The following is a 15,799-nucleotide window of genomic DNA, read 5'->3' as shown; positions in this document are numbered from 1 at the left end:
TGACAGAAGTGAAATGGAGCTGCAGGTACTGGGAACTGGGAACCACATACTTCAGTTTCTGCACTTGGAAATGAGCTGGAGTGCCCTGTGATGTGACAGCCAGAAGAAAGAGATTTTCCTCTTTAAAAAGTGCAAGATCACCGTTGTAGAAGCTTAAAGTGTGTCCTTCAGCTACTGTTTACTGGTGGAATTGCACTCAGATCCTCACTTTCATAAAAGCAGCTGCAAAATAAATAAATGTAAAGAAAACGTATGACTGAGCAATGCTGAAAATGGATTTCATTCTTTACAACAACTATATCTATAAATTCTATATATTTTTGTAATTTCTTTTGGTAACACTTTGGACACAAGAACTTAGTAATTTAGAGATTCTGTCTCTGCACCGGCTGTTGCTTCAAATTTCATCGGAGAGGCTGAAGCATTTGGCCGCTTGGCTTCGGTCTCAAACACCCTGAAGGCAGCCTTGGCACGGCCCACTCCAGCAGCTGCATACGCTCCAGCCTTGGGAAGATACAGGCCTGCTTTGTTGATGAATCCTGGAGTAAAATAAGCCTTTTTCTCTGCGGGGAAGAGGTCAGCGGAGATTGTAAATGGTCTGTCATAGTTATTTTGGTCTAGAACTTATAGAAGTTGTTCCCCTAATTCACCTGCCTTGAAGAAAATAGACATTTTCAATTAGATATATTCAAACTAAAAGTTAAAATGCAGTTCCTGAAAAAAAAATAAAAATAAAATAAAAACCTGCATTAATTAATTCCATCTTGGGCTTTCCAATTTTTCTTTTGCTGTATATATGTGGTTTCTCTCTGCTAATAGCAACTGGATACCAAACTGATATTTATGCACTGAGCAAGGGGATTTTCCAGCCAGGGATCCTGCCCACTTCCTGAACCTTGAATGGAGAGGGTGAGTCAGTTATAGAAATTGTCACACCCGGCTCGTCTGATCCTCCTCTGTGCCACATCCCCTGTTAACCTTGTGTGGAATCCCTACATTTACCAGCTGTTCTACGTTTCCTGCCATTAGTCCTGTGTATTTCAGTCCGCATTCGAGTATGTTTCCCCAGTCTAGTCATTGATGTTGCGTGCTTCTGCGTTTTGTGTTAGGTTTGACTCCTAATAAACCCCTCTTTTCTGATCCCTTGTCTCCCTGTTCCTGCTTCCGCGATCTCTGACGTGACAGAAATACTGTACAGTTACTCTTTCACTTTCGTCAGCAGCTCATTTTAGCAAACACTGATGTCCTACTATAAATGGCAAATGCCCACCCAGTATTTCAGATGACAAGAGCAGCCCTGGCTGTATCCTCTTCAATTTTCGGACATATATACACGAGGTTAGGGGCACCCGACAGGTTTGGCAGGTCAAATAATTTGTAGCCTGGCCAAGATTGACATCACCTATTCAGCTGCCCTTTGCTATTCACAACTGCACTATCACGTCTGGTCACATATACTGTCCATCTGCACAGCTGTGAAATCAAGTCAGGGCGCACGTGATGTCCAATAGCACAGTCGAGTTACAGGAAAGGACTTAAGAAAAAGAAATCAGTAATAAAACTGTTGGCATCAAAGAGATCACTTATAAAGAATATCATTATTAACTCGGCTTTGCTTACAGATGGTGTGGCACCCTGGACATCCTAGAGGGTAAGATTATTTGCTGAATTTTTATTGTGTGGATACCTTATAGGTTATTTATTACTTAAAGTTCAGATCGTTTTAAGCAGAGGTGGTATGTTCAGGTCCAGAAAGTACAAATCCGGGCTAAGGTTTTGTTTTAACCATCCAGTATAAAGAGGCACGGTTACAGTGTACTCAGCTGGTTGGTTGAAACAAAACCTTGGTCTGGATTTCTGGATTTGTACTTTCTAGACCTGACCTTTCCACCTCTGCTTAAACTTGAGTGGCCTCCTAAAAAAACGGTTACCTGGAGATATTTTCCTAACAGACCGTGGGTTCAATATTGGCGATAGTGTGGGATTTTACTGTGCTTCACTACAAATACCTGCATCACGAAAAGTTACCTGAAACATTAACTATTGCCTTATAGACCAAGTTATTGTTACCTATTTAGGAATCTAGTTACTTACTGCCTTGACAAAATACATGTATGTCTCTGCATTTTAGCTATTACTTCCTCTATTTGCTCACCATCACTTTGTGGCAAAACTGAAATTGGTACCCCTTTGAAATTATTAAGCAAGAGAGCTGAGGGCTGCTGGGATTGCTATCAATGCCTTAGGCCTTGTCCACTGTGAATGTGACTATTTACTCACAGTGTGACTAAGAGATATGTGCGGCACAGATGGGCTCAGAGCTTATCTTAGTGTGCCAGCATGACCCTGAGTTACTCTGCCGACTAATAGGGAACACAGCTCCTAGTTTGTGCAAAACAGAACAGTGAATGTAAGATTAACTCATGTTTTGTTGGATTAGAGAATATACATAATACCCATGTTTATTATGCATTATGAATGCTCTATGAAGCTGTCCGCTATAATGCACTATAAATACTTTCATAATGCAGTACACAGCATCCTTAGTTCTTATACTGACTGGTATAATGTATAAAGGTGTTGTAATACCAAAATGTAATGCCATAATAATTATGCACACGGTGTAGAAGGGATAGGGAGTGACTGGCCTTGGAAGATGGGAGCTGGAGATGAATTAGCAAGAAACCAGCAGGGAATAAAGAATACATTCATTTGTAATGCGGGGGCGTCTTTCCCGTGTTTGCGGGGACCCTCTGTTTGCAAAGACAAAATAAATTTCTCCTACCCTACGATATCTGCATCTCATTTTTTGTCTGTCTGAAATTTAACTGTCTAAATTAAAAAACCCATCGGATTACCATTACGGCACAGAATGTCATTTTGACAATGTTGTAGACTGTCATACCCGGCCCGTACGATCCTCGTGTGTGCCACGCCCCCCTGATTATCCACATGTGCTTCCCTGATTGTACCCAGCTGTGTCTAGTTATTTTCAACCAGTCCTATCTATTTGAGTCCATGTCTTACCAGAGTTCAGTGTCTGTCATTGATGTTAGCGTCTTTGTTTCCTGATTCCCGTAACCCTCCATTAAATCCCCGTTTTGTTCCGTATTCCGCCTTCCTGCCTGATCCTTCCTGCCCGCCTGCCCTTTCGCCTTATTCGTCCACCGCGAACTCTGACAGTAGACAATGTTGACATTCTGTGCCGTAATGGTAATCCGATGGGTTTTTTTTAAACCAACTGTACAGTTCAGGGGTGAGTGACACACTTCTCTTTTCCCTAATAAATGGAATGGAATTGAAAATAAACAGGAAATAAGCGACACATCCATTGACAGGTCTCATAAAAGGACGACATATTTAACATATTTCCTACTATATATTGGGAGGGCAGACTGGTGTTTTCTCAGTATTGGGGAGGGGGGGTACACCCCCCAAAGAATGTATGATTATGCCATGATTTAAACAGTAATATATAATACACTACTATAAAAAGCAACAGTGAAAAGAATGACAGAAAGTATTTGACAGAATTCCATATTAAATGTTATTGAAAACGGGGCACCAAACAATGTAGATGTGAGATGATTTTTGTCTCAGCCCGAGCCCTAGTACAGATACTGTGAAGGAAATAGACATTTTCATTTATACTGAAAATAAAAATTTAAATACGATTTCTGAACATTTCGAATAATAAAATACATTTCCCGTTTAATATTTCCATGTTGGTATCTGTGGACGTTCTTGCTGAAAGAATGTGGTGTCTCTTTACTACTGGCAACAGGAAACCAAACTGATACTTACATATATAGTGGGGAATTTTTCTGGCCAGTGAACTTGTGATGTTTATCAATATACATGCAGTGTTAAGCAAAAGTTTGGGCACTCCTGATAATTTTCATGCTTTTCCTTTATGAATCACTGGTTGTTTGGATCTGCAATTTCAGTTAAATATATCATATAGCAGACGAATACAGTGATATTTGAAAAGTGAAATGGAGTTTATAGGATTTACAGAAATGTGCAATAATTATTTAAACAAAATTAGGCAGGTGCATAAATTTGGGCAACCCAACAGAAAAATTACATTAATATTTAGTAGATCCTTCTTTTGCAGAAATAACAGCCTCTAAACGCTCCCTATAGCTTCCAGTGAGAGTCTGGATTCTGGTTGAAGGTATTTTTGGTGATTCTTCCTTACAAAACATTTCCAGTTCAGTCAGGTTTGATGGTTTCCGAGCATGGACAGTCCACTTTAAATAACACCACAGATTTTCAATAATATTCAGGTCTGGGGACTGAGATGGCCATTCCAGAACGTTGTACTTGTTCCTCTGCATGAATGCCTTAGTAGATTTTGAGCAGTGTTTAGGGTCGTTGTCTTGTTGAAGTATCCAGTTGAAGTATAAGCAGAAATTGCTGATCCAAACAAGCAGTGATTCATAAAGGAAGCGCATGAAAATTATCAGGGAGCCGGAACTTTTGCATACTTTGGCAAATTTTGTACCTGACTGTTCTTCTGTTCTAATGTACCTGTTTGACATCATCTTCTATTGCTGAAATACAGTTCCAATACTCAAGCAGAAATATGGAGGATGGTAAAAATCCCTGGATGTCATTCTTGCCCTGTCACAGACATCGAGGATGCATCAGTTGCATCCTTTCCAATGAGAAAAATCCCATGATTCATGGCGTCCCGAGTTAATTCTTGGAAATCAAGTTAGTAAGAAAGCTCTTTCCAAGAACACAAATACAATCTTTGCGTTCTTGGTACTGATAAACACCCCTGCACTCTAACTAACTCCGCCCACACCACTCAAACCCCCTCCAGAAATATATACAAACTACATTCACTACAGCTAGAATCTTCAAGACGTAAACAAGACTCAATAATGTTAAACCATAAAGGTTATTAAAAATCCTTAAAAATAAAAAATATTTTTAATACTTAAGTTTCATTTAGAAATTTTGTGAAAATGTTGTGTGCATCTTTTGCAGGACGATCATCCCAGGGAGGAGCTGCAAGTATGATTGATGCATATGACAGAAAATGGCGAGCTTCCGCTGATAGCACCTACGCTGAGGCAGTGACATACGAGACTCCCGGATTCATCGACAAATCAGGCCTGTATCTTCCCAAGGCTGGAGCGTATGCAGCTGCTGGAGTGGGGCGTGCCAAGGCTGCCTTCAGTGTGTTTGAGGCAGAAGCCAAGGGGCCAAATGCTTCAGCTGGGGCTTCAGCCTCTCTGACGGGAGTTTCAGCAATGGCCAATGCAGAGATCGCAAGTGCCTCAGCTTCTGCTGGTCCAATCACGGCAAAGATAGGGCTGGCTGTCGATACCGGAGTGAAAATAGGACTAGACGGAGCAGAGGTGAAGGTACTGGGAACTGGGATTAATTTAGGACCACGTTCTAAAGTCTCTTTTCTTGGGAGTGAGGTGGAATGCTCTGTTATGTGACGACCAGAGTCCACCATTTTTGCATCAAGGTCTTGTCTTTAACAAGTGCATGGTAACCACTATAGAAGCTTAAAGTGTGTCCCTCAGCTACCCTTTACTGTTGGAACTGCTCCAGTGGCACTTTCTTGATAAGAGGTAGCTGCACCTGTTAATGTACATCTATATCTATCCTGAGTAGTACATAGATTTGTTCTTAAACACGGTGTGGGTCATTCTCACAATTTTATTCACAATGGATATATTATAACATATCCACTTTATTATTGTCTAAAATGTTGATTTTTGCCTCTGATCTCTCTTTTTTGAGTTTTGACTTCCATTCACATGAAATATCATCTAAGTGTACATATTGTTTTGTGCAGCACTGGAAATGAATGTTATTCTTTGCATCCATAATTAAATGTGTTATTTTAAACTGCTACAGTGAATAAAAACAACAAACATCAACAACGGGGTAAATTCATTTAAAACTAGGGCCACTGCACAAAAGCTAAAGGGCAAGTTAGGTTTGGGGGGGGGGGCGGTATGTGGCTCAGGGGGTTAAGGCCTGTGTGCCTGTGACAGAAGGTCACCAAATCAAGTCACATGTCCATTGAGCGAAACAGCATGCTGGCCAAGCCTGCCCTGTGATCTCCAAGCTGCCTCTCACCCAGGCTGAGGAATAAGAGGAATAAAGTATCGCTATTCTGTTTATACTAGGAAACCAGAAAATAATATCTTGCATTCCTACATGTTTGATTAGCTTATGACAAGAACAAACATGTAACCGAAGGCAATTTGGACAAGCCTAGTGTCCCATCCATAACTCATTTTAATTTCATTATATAAAGAAGAGTTGGTTTATTGTTTGAAGAAGAACTCATTGACTGAATAGCCTTGTTCTTTGATTGCAATAAAACCATGCTGCTTATGAACCAGGCTCCATTGTCTTTCAGTTTCCACAATAAGTACAGTAGTCAGCAAGATAATCAGTCTGGTCAGATTTGACTAAATATAGTCCTCAGTATCCAAATTTACATTATAAGACGTGGAGAATATTCCATTCTTTAGGTAACATTTTTTCTCTTTCATAGATGGCCCAGTAATCATGACATGCAGATTTAAACAGTGGTCATTTTGCCATGTTGGATAAAAATGTAGAAGATGAAGTTACTGAACTGAAAATCTTATGACAAGAACAAACATGTAACCGAAGGCAATTTGGACAAGCCTAGTGTCCCATCCATAACTCATTTTAATTTCATTATATAAAGAAGAGTTGGTTTATTGTTTGAAGAAGAACTCATTGACTGAATAGCCTTGTTCTTTGATTGCAATAAAACCATGCTGCTTATGAACCAGGCTCCATTGTCTTTCAGTTTCCACAATAAGTACAGTAGTCAGCAAGATAATCAGTCTGGTCAGATTTGACTAAATATAGTCCTCAGTATCCAAATTTACATTATAAGACGTGGAGAATATTCCATTCTTTAGGTAACATTTTTTCTCTTTCATAGATGGCCCAGTAATCATGACATGCAGATTTAAACAGTGGTCATTTTGCCATGTTGGATAAAAATGTAGAAGATGAAGTTACTGAACTGAAAATCCTTTTTCCTTGGTATCCAGCGATGCTTTTTCAATAATTAGCTAACGTTTATAATGAAAGGTTTTCTTGTATTTATTATTAAGAATAAATTAAGGCTGCCACCACCTTTGTTAACCACAAGCAGGTTACCATAGGAAAGTATATTTTGTTAGGGGCAAAGTTCATTAAAATTGATAAGCACTCACAAGCTGTCATGATATTCCTTTGTTATGTTCCTGTTTGGCCAGCAGAGGGTGCTGGCCATCCTGTAGTCACCTTATTGTTGAGTGTGATGTGATAATCCCCCACACCTGCCTTTGGAGAGGGTAGAGTCTGAAGGGATGGTGAAGGGCAAGGTGTGCTCTGTACTGTTTCTGGGGGAGGTGTGCTATTGGAAGAAAATTAAGTTGCAGAGGTGAAAGAAGCACAGAGAAAACTTTGCCTGGCAAAAGTTTTTATGGAATCCGTGGTACATTTTCCACATAGAGAATAAGATGATCGATTTATTTAATCTACATTATTCCCTTCTATCTCTATGAACTTTTTCCATTTTCCCTCCTTTTCTTTGTTGACTCCTGACATTACTCCTGAGTACAGAATCTCCAGTTTTGAAATGTTGAAATCTTCATATTCCAGTTAACATAACTGGAAATTTCTTCTTACATCTGCAAAGCTGGATTGATTATTTGTAATTCTTTAAAACTTAGACCATTTACACCAAGTCAATTGTGGTCAAACATACATTGAACATTTCTCCTGTTGGAGACAATCAGGACACACTGGAGAAGGTAAGGCTTGTGTTAGTCAATGAAAGGAAAAGGAAGAATAACGCAAAGATAATCGCAGAAAAAATGTCCACAACCTTTTCAAGCCAAAGAATGGAGGTAGTGACCCTCAGTCCGGCTGACAGTGTCTTCAAAGAGAGGTGGCCTGCATTATTCACTGAGGTTCAGGTAAGAATATTTGAGAAGTATTTTTTTGCACCAAGAACAGCTGTTCATCTCATTTGTCTATTTAAGCCTGGGAATCGATGTCTGTCATTGAAAGTTTTCTCTGTTGTTCCTTTATTCATTTACTAGATCAAAAAAGAGTTCCATCGCATCACAACAATTTCCCCGGAATGTCCATGCTGAAACTCGACACACGTCTTCTGCAGCTGATTTATGCCAAAGGAGGAGCTATTGGTTCCCTATCTGGACACTGTAAATGAGGTACATTCTTGTGTTGTATATTCCATCCATCCATCAATTTTCCAAACCAGAGCCTATCCCAGAAACAATGGGCACGAGGCAGGGAACAACCCAGGATGGGGGGCCAGCCCATCACAGGGCACACTCACACACCATTCACTCATACATGCACACCTACGGGCAATTTAGCAAGTCCAATTAGCCTCAGCATGTTTTTGGACTGTGGGGGGAAACCGGAGTACCCGGAGGAAATCCCACGACGACATGGAGAGAACATGCAAACTCCACACACATGTGACCCAGGCGGAGACTCGAACCCGGGTCCCAGAGGTGTGAGGCAACAGTGCGATCCACTGCACCACCATGCCACCCGCAATAGTATTCAACCCCCTTGAAAGTCATGACAATTGTCTGGAGCATAAAATATATATTTGCAATTTTCTCAGACATCATTTATGTTGAGAACTCTTTTACTCTTTTTATTTTCAAATGCCAAAATAGGTCATCTGTCCACTAACACGAAAAACATAAAAATAAAAGCATATGTTTCCAGAAATATATTTAACCGCAGTCCTTTTGGAATTGACAAATTAATCACACACAACAAACGAATCGATTTTTGAAATTATTTTAAAACGTTATTAAAACTGATCTTTGGCTATTCAACATCCAAAAGCATCCCCCACAATTTCAGATTTATTTTTCGTGTTCCGTCTGCGCTTATCATCACTTTTAGGTTTATTCTTATGTTCGTCACTTACATTCGTCACTTCGTAGACTTCCGTTTGGTGCCGAGAACACCCGAACGGCCGAGTACCTGGCTGACTCCAAAAAAACCGAGGGCCTGGTCGATGAAAGAATAGGACACTCGGTCGGTGAATCAAACGAACGATTTGTGAACTGATCCCAAGAGCCATTGCGGCGTTTATTGCTGCAATGCAGTTACGCTGATGAATTGGGTAAAATAAATGCATCTATTGCCGATTTATGAAAGCAGTAAGTTATTAAAAAAATTTATATATATATATATATATATGCACTTATTGCATTTGGTGTTTATACAACTATTACTGTACTTTGCATACCGTTTTTTCCAACAAATAAGGATGGTCAGTACATTCAAAGCTAGTTTTACCACATGCACGGTGAAATGAGTATCTTTAGTCTTTCATCACTAAACTTCACAACTGAATTACAACTGATTCGCAGACATCAGTTATCAAACTGTGTGTGTGTGTGCGTGCGCGCGTTTTAATGAAAAAACATTTAATGAAAAGGCTTGTTTATTAAAATAACGAATGCTTTATTCTGTTCAAAGTTTTCAAATATGTTTTTGATGCTGAATGCTGTTCACTAGTTCCTATGCGACCCTACTTTCCAGAGCCAGCGGGACATGGCCGTGGACAATCTCCTGACACAGGACCTAGCTTGTGACATCTGCTTTTTCAATCATTATTCAAATACAAATAGGCCAGACAGCCCCTGGCTCGTCGACGCTACATTATGTTGAGACACATGAGTTCAACCCTAAAACTTATTGTCTAGTTTATTCACAGACATTGTATTAAACAGTGTTTTAAAAACTACATTTATGTTAAAGAGAATTATTTGTAGTTTAAAACATTAGTGACACCGCTTCTGGGTTAATGCCATATGCTAATTTTAACAAGAACTGGCCGCGTTTTTCCTTGATTCTTGTTGTCGAAATGTTTAGGGTGTGTTAGAAAGGCTCTTGTGTCTTTAAGAAACGGCGGTGCGTGCAAAGGACTATGGGTGCACGCAGGACTAGAGCGCGGGAGAGCCGGAGAGATAGGTAGCATGTCAGCGAGCGGTAGCTTATAATTAGTTAACTTAGTTGTTCCTGAAAGTAATAAACTCCGTGGGTTATGTATGCGTCACTGATGAACGTAAGTATTGAGTTTATTGAATAAGTTGTAATTATCGCTGACGAGTGTTTTGTTATACCTTAGGAAGGTATTTACGTTGATTTCCTATCCAATCATTCCCTTTACTTCGATTATGTATTGTGTTGGTGTGTTATGGTAATGGCTTTTGTAAGCATTGTAGTAATTGGTTTTCCGTTTATCTGTTATAGAACCATACATACATCCATTCATACGTACAGGAAATAAAACTCATAACAACCTCCCTCCATCTTGTCTACCCTGCATCGTAATTGATATCCCGCAGCGAGTACTACCCTCCTGCAGCAACTCATACAGTTTTCCCAGGGGAGTGTGGCCCCCCTTTTCCACATTTGTTGGTCCTTCGAGCCGGATTCGAACCAGCGACCTAAGGATGATGACGCTACTCAGATTATGCGACCTCGACGTGCTACCCATCGGCCATTATACCTCGATGATTATGAGGTAGGAAATTGCCTACCGCATAGATCCTCCCTACCTCTAGAAGTTTCCCATTGCAAGGATGGCGAAGCCGAGGGGCTCAGAGTAGGCATGGAGAGTGGAAGGCAGAATAGAGCAGCTCAATCCTACTCACCAGCATGTGATGCAATGAGTAATGTTAGTGGAGATACACCCATAGAAGATTGGAGCAGATACTATGGAGGAGCCAGGGAGACACACGCCCGTGATGGTGCATACCTAGAGACCCTTCAGAGCCTCCAGGATGAGATACGGCAGTTGAGAGCTGAACTGAGACAGAGGTCCAGGGACGAACCCTCAGCTACACTCTGTCACTCATCAGTCCGCCAGCGTGCAGAGCCACTATTACTAAATATGGCGACACCTGCGGAGCATCCTCACTCCGTGCCACCAGTATCTTTACCACGCACCATCTTCCGACGGAGAATTACCCTGACACCTTCTTCAGAATCGTCTACTCCAGCTCCACGTTCACCATGTCAGCCACCTACTCCTCACCCTTTACCTTATCCACCCCAGTCCATTCCACATATCTTCCACAGCCCAACAGATCCAAACTGGGAGCATGATCCGTATATTGGAGCAGACATGGAAGAAGTCACTACAGAGGTGAGGCAGAGAGTCCTTCCTGATCAACGGAGTACCTCCATCAAGCAGCACCAGTGGGTACAAACCAAACCCACCAACCGAAGTCCCTACAGTGCCCTCCTAGAGTGCAATGACCCCACTAGATACAGTCACCTGGGGCCACATCACATTCCTGTAAGAGGTACAGTAGACCAACGACATGGCAGGTCTGTCCCTCATTATTCAGCAGAGCAGTACCCACCGGAAGGCACCACCTATTACTATCAACAGCATGAGCCTTTGTCCGTGCCCCCACGCAAGCGTTCACAACCAATCTTTGAAGGATTGATGCCCCCTGCTGCCAACACCAGATGTTACATGCCTGCTCGACCAGCAATGGTGAAGGAAAGGACCTACCGAGGCCCTATACCAACTATTCCTGATTTCACTAACAATGACCCAAGTGAATTCGCACGACTGAAGATAGCTTTAGAGAACCTCCTGCCTGCTGATAGCACTGAGCTGTGCAACTATCAGATTTTAGTGGATCACCTAAAGTTAGAGGAAGCCCGCCTAGAGGCCGATTCATTCATTAACTCCCCTACCCCTTTTTCAGACACTATGGCAGCCTTAGATGAGCGCTTCGGCAAGCCACACCAATTAGCGCTGAAGAAGATAGCGACAGTGATGGACCTACCAGACGTACGCCGTGGTGACACAAGTACATTTGAGAGGTTTGCCCTCCAGATCAATGCTCTTGTGAATATGCTCAAAACCCTTGGTCCAGAAGGTGAAGCTGAGCTGAGGTGTGGGTCAAATGTAGCTCGCCTGCTGACTAAGTTACCCCCAGACATGCGAGCTAATTTTCGCCGGCATGCGTACAAGCCACTAGGAGCTGTACACACTTTAGGCGACCTTGCAGAGTGGCTGCAATATGAGTGTCACTGTCAGGGTTATGACGGGCTGACTAAAGGGACGGTGGTCGAATCATCTCGGGACAGGAGAGATCGACGCAGAGAAGATAAACCGCCGAAAAGAACAGCCACCATTTTACATGGAACTGAAGAGGTCATGGATAAAGCCGCAGAGCTGGTGCACACTCGGCCACCCAAACCAAAGAAACCTAGCTCAAGGTCCTACTGCCCATACTGTGACAGTCCCGAGCATTTCCTCAGCCAGTGTTCCACATTCATGACGTTCACCAAAGAGCAGAAATTTAACTGGCTGCAGAGCAATAAACGCTGTTGGCGGTGTGGCAGAACTCACCAGGCAGCTCAGTGTACCCTCAAGAAGCCCTGCAGCATCTGTCAGAGGACACATCTACAGATCCTTCATGATGTGAACGACAGAACCGCTAGGGAGGGATCCTGCCTTGTAAGCTCTGCCGGAGACACTCTTTACCTGAATCGACCTCCAGAAGGGAGTAAAGTCCTACTAAAGGTTATCAGAGTTATTCTGAGTAACGGGAACAAGAAACTGGATACCTTCGCTGTGCTGGATGATGGATCAGAACGCACGATGTTGCTTCCAGCAGCCGCCCACCAGTTACGGTTGAAGGGTCATCCAGAGGACTTAAGCCTACGTACCATCCGCCAAGACATCCAAGTCCTGCATGGGGCGGCAGTTTCATTCCAGGTTGCTTCCGCTGTGCTACCCCAGAAACGCTTCCAAATTCATAACGCCTTTACTGCAGCACAACTTGGCCTAGCTCAACATTCCTACCCCATCACCACTCTTCAGGAAAGGTACAGGTACCTGAAAGGTTTGCCACTGCAACCCTTCCACAAGGCAAATCCACTTTTGCTTATTGGAGCTGACCATCCCCATTTAGTCACTCCTATAGAGCCAGTGCGTCTTGGGCCACGAGGAGGGCCAGCAGCAGTCAAGACGAGGCTAGGATGGACACTGCAAGGCCCAGCTAAAGCCTTAGATTTGGAGTCCCATTCGCAAGAATGTCTCTTCACCAGCTTGAGTTCAGACACAGCTGAGCTGCTTCGTAATGTGGAGAAGTTATGGGAAATGGATACATTACCTTATCGGAATGAAAAGCTGTTAACCCGTTCTAAGGAAGACCAGGAAGCAGTTTATCTCCTGGAATCTAGGACCACCCGTGTTGAGGTTGATGGCACATACAGATATGCTACCCCACTCTTACGCCGCAAGGGTATGCCCTTATTCCAAGCTCCTGCAGAAGCCGTTCTACCACTCCTGAGAACTACAGAAAGGCGTCTTGCTAAGAATCCTAACCAAGCAGCAGTCTATCGTGCTGAAATAACCAAGCTAGTGGAAGCAGGCTACATAGCAAAGTTACCACCTGAGGCAGTGAGAAGCAAGGAAGAGAGCTGGTACTTACCGCACCACATGGTACAACACAATGGAAAGTACAGGGTAGTTTTTAACTGCTCATTCCTGTACAAGGGCCTGAATTTAAACAAAGCTCTGTTACCTGGTCCTCAGTTGAGTTCGTCATTGCTTGGAGTGCTGCTCCGGTTTAGAGAGCATGCTGTCGCAGTCAGTGGTGACATCCGCAGCATGTTTCACCAGATCCGACTTCTATCAGAAGATAAGCCAATCCTTCGTTTCGCATGGCGAGATCTAGAAAGCGAGCGAGCTCCTGACATCTATGAATGGCAAGTGCTTCCATTTGGAACCACATGCAGTCCATGCTGTGCTAGTTATGCGCTGCAAAAGCATGTTCTGGACCATAGTGAGCCTGGTGACAGTGTCCGTGTAGCAGTGATGAAGAGTTTCTACGTAGATAACTGCATACAGAGTGTATCCTCACCAGAAGAAGCCAAGGACCTGGTCGAGCAGCTACGCATACTCTTCTCAACAGGAGGATTTGACATCCGTCAATGGGCAAGCAATGTGGCTGCAGCGGTTAGTCATCTCCCGAAGGAGGCACGCGCAGAAAGCACAGAGCTTTGGTTGTCATACGATAAAGTTGACACCCCTGAACCAGCATTAGGCCTTCATTGGCACTGCTCTTCAGACACCTTAAGGTATAAGCATCGCTTAGTGAAGTACACAGAGCCCACTATGAGGAATATCTACCGGATATTAGCTAGTCAGTATGACCCTCTGGGCTTCCTGGTTCCGTTTACCACTAGGGCTAAGGTGCTAGTACAGCAACTGTGGGCTAAACCCAGACAATGGGATGACCCACTCCTCCCAGAAGATCTCCTGTGTGCATGGCGGAAATGGGAGGAAGAACTTAAGCAGATACCTGAGGTCTCTATCCCAAGATGTTACACATCCCAGAGCCTGAATCATCCTGAAGTGAAGAGAAGTCTTCATATCTTTTGTGATGCATCAGAGCGTGCATATGGATCAGTGGCATACCTGAGATCAGAGGATAACTGTGGCCATGTAGAAGTAGCTTTCCTTATGGCCAGATCCCGGGTTGCACCAAAGAAACAGCAGTCCATGCCGAGGCTGGAGCTATGTGCTGCACTCACGGGAGCACAGCTCCTCAGAGTACTGGAGAATGAGCTCACTCTGCACATCCAGGATAAAACCCTGTGGACAGACTCAACAACAGTGCTGAGTTGGTTGCAATCAGAGTCTTGTCGGTTTAAAGTCTTTGTAGGGACTAGTATCTCTGAGATCCTGGAGATAGATGATAAGTCCTGGAGGTACGTTGACACAGCTTTGAACCCTGCAGATGACATCACGAGGGGTAAGCGACTCTCTGAATTGACTACATCCACTAGATGGAGCAACGGACCACCCTTCCTACTCCAGCATCCAGATAAGTGGCCAGTAGCGCCTATCACAAACCCACCTGAGGTCACTGAAGAGCTGCGGCGGGTCGTCTTCTGTGGAATTACTGGTGCCACGTCTAATCCACCTGTACCTAACCCGGAGCAGTTTGATTCATGGCAAGGCCTGGTGGAGGCTACAGCCCAGCATTTAATTAAGACAGCCTCCCCTGAGCGCTCCTTTACAGCAGAGACCTACATAGAGGCGGAGCACCTCTTATACAGTAGAGCTCAACAGGAGAGTTTCCCGGAAGAATTCCAATTCTTAAAGGCCGGCAAGCCAGTACCCCCTAGCAGTCGTCTGCTCACCCTTTCTCCAGAGTTTGATGAGAACCTAAGCCTTTGGGAGGAGGGACACTCCATCAAACTGCGCACTCGAATCAAACACCACACGTATCTTCCCTGGCTTTTGAGGATGGTACACGCCAAATATCGGGAGATACCAGTACTCTTTGTCTTTATTGGGAGGTGGTGCAAGTTCTGCATGTTGGTTATCTAGCATTTTCTGCATGAATTCCACAAAATGTGTTTTCATTTCTGGTTTCTTGTCGAGCGTACATCGTAACGACATGAGCCGTTGGTAGGCGTAGGACCGGTTATCCGGGAGTTTGCGTCTGGGGGTTCGGAACGGGAGTGGTGCAACCCAGCTGTTTGTATTGTCCTTGAAGAAGCCTGCCATCTTTTTCAAAAAGATTACATCTTCAGCTGAATGAGCAAGGTGGTTGTCATTACTGGTGTGACAAAACACAGAGTCTCCCAAATTCTCAGCTGTGGACCTTTGGTGTGAGTGAGCAGATGGCAGTTGACTGGAGATGGGTTTGGTTTGGCTCAGACTGAAGTCCTCCTTTACACTAAGGTGACTGTCGCAGGG

At 43.4% G+C, this 15,799-nt stretch overlaps 1 protein-coding gene and 1 long non-coding RNA gene across 3 annotated transcripts; both read left to right on the top strand.

Moving 5' to 3' along the window:
- Positions 1-219: 219 nt before the first annotated feature.
- Positions 220-2,792, top strand: LOC125748580 (uncharacterized). Its single transcript, XR_007399598.1, has 2 exons — positions 220-909; positions 1,623-2,792. It is a non-coding gene; the product is annotated as an uncharacterized LOC125748580 (long non-coding RNA).
- A 7,313-nt stretch (positions 2,793-10,105) lies between these two features.
- LOC125748572 (uncharacterized) lies at positions 10,106-15,427 on the top strand. 2 transcript variants are annotated; one of them, XM_049024864.1, is made up of 2 exons: positions 10,106-10,123; positions 11,784-15,427. In XM_049024864.1, exon 2 carries the CDS (start codon positions 11,789-11,791, stop codon positions 15,425-15,427), a length of 3,639 nt encoding a protein of 1,212 aa, XP_048880821.1. In that variant the 5' UTR covers positions 10,106-10,123; positions 11,784-11,788. The 2 variants fall into 2 exon arrangements, with proteins under 2 accessions (XP_048880821.1, XP_048880820.1); XM_049024863.1 differs by lacking the exon at positions 10,106-10,123 and adding an exon at positions 10,520-10,585.
- Positions 15,428-15,799: the final 372 nt, after the last annotated feature.

The sequence above is a fragment of the Brienomyrus brachyistius genome, chromosome 9 (genome assembly GCF_023856365.1).
Source record: "Brienomyrus brachyistius isolate T26 chromosome 9, BBRACH_0.4, whole genome shotgun sequence".
NCBI classification, from domain to species: Eukaryota; Metazoa; Chordata; class Actinopteri; order Osteoglossiformes; family Mormyridae; genus Brienomyrus; species Brienomyrus brachyistius.
This window is presented reverse-complemented; position numbering and strand designations above follow the sequence as displayed.

Bases quoted from the DNA above. Each gene is read 5' to 3' on its own strand.
- LOC125748572 (XM_049024864.1), top strand. From the start codon at position 11,789: ATGGCAGCCTTAGATGAGCGCTTCGGCAAGCCACACCAATTAGCGCTG.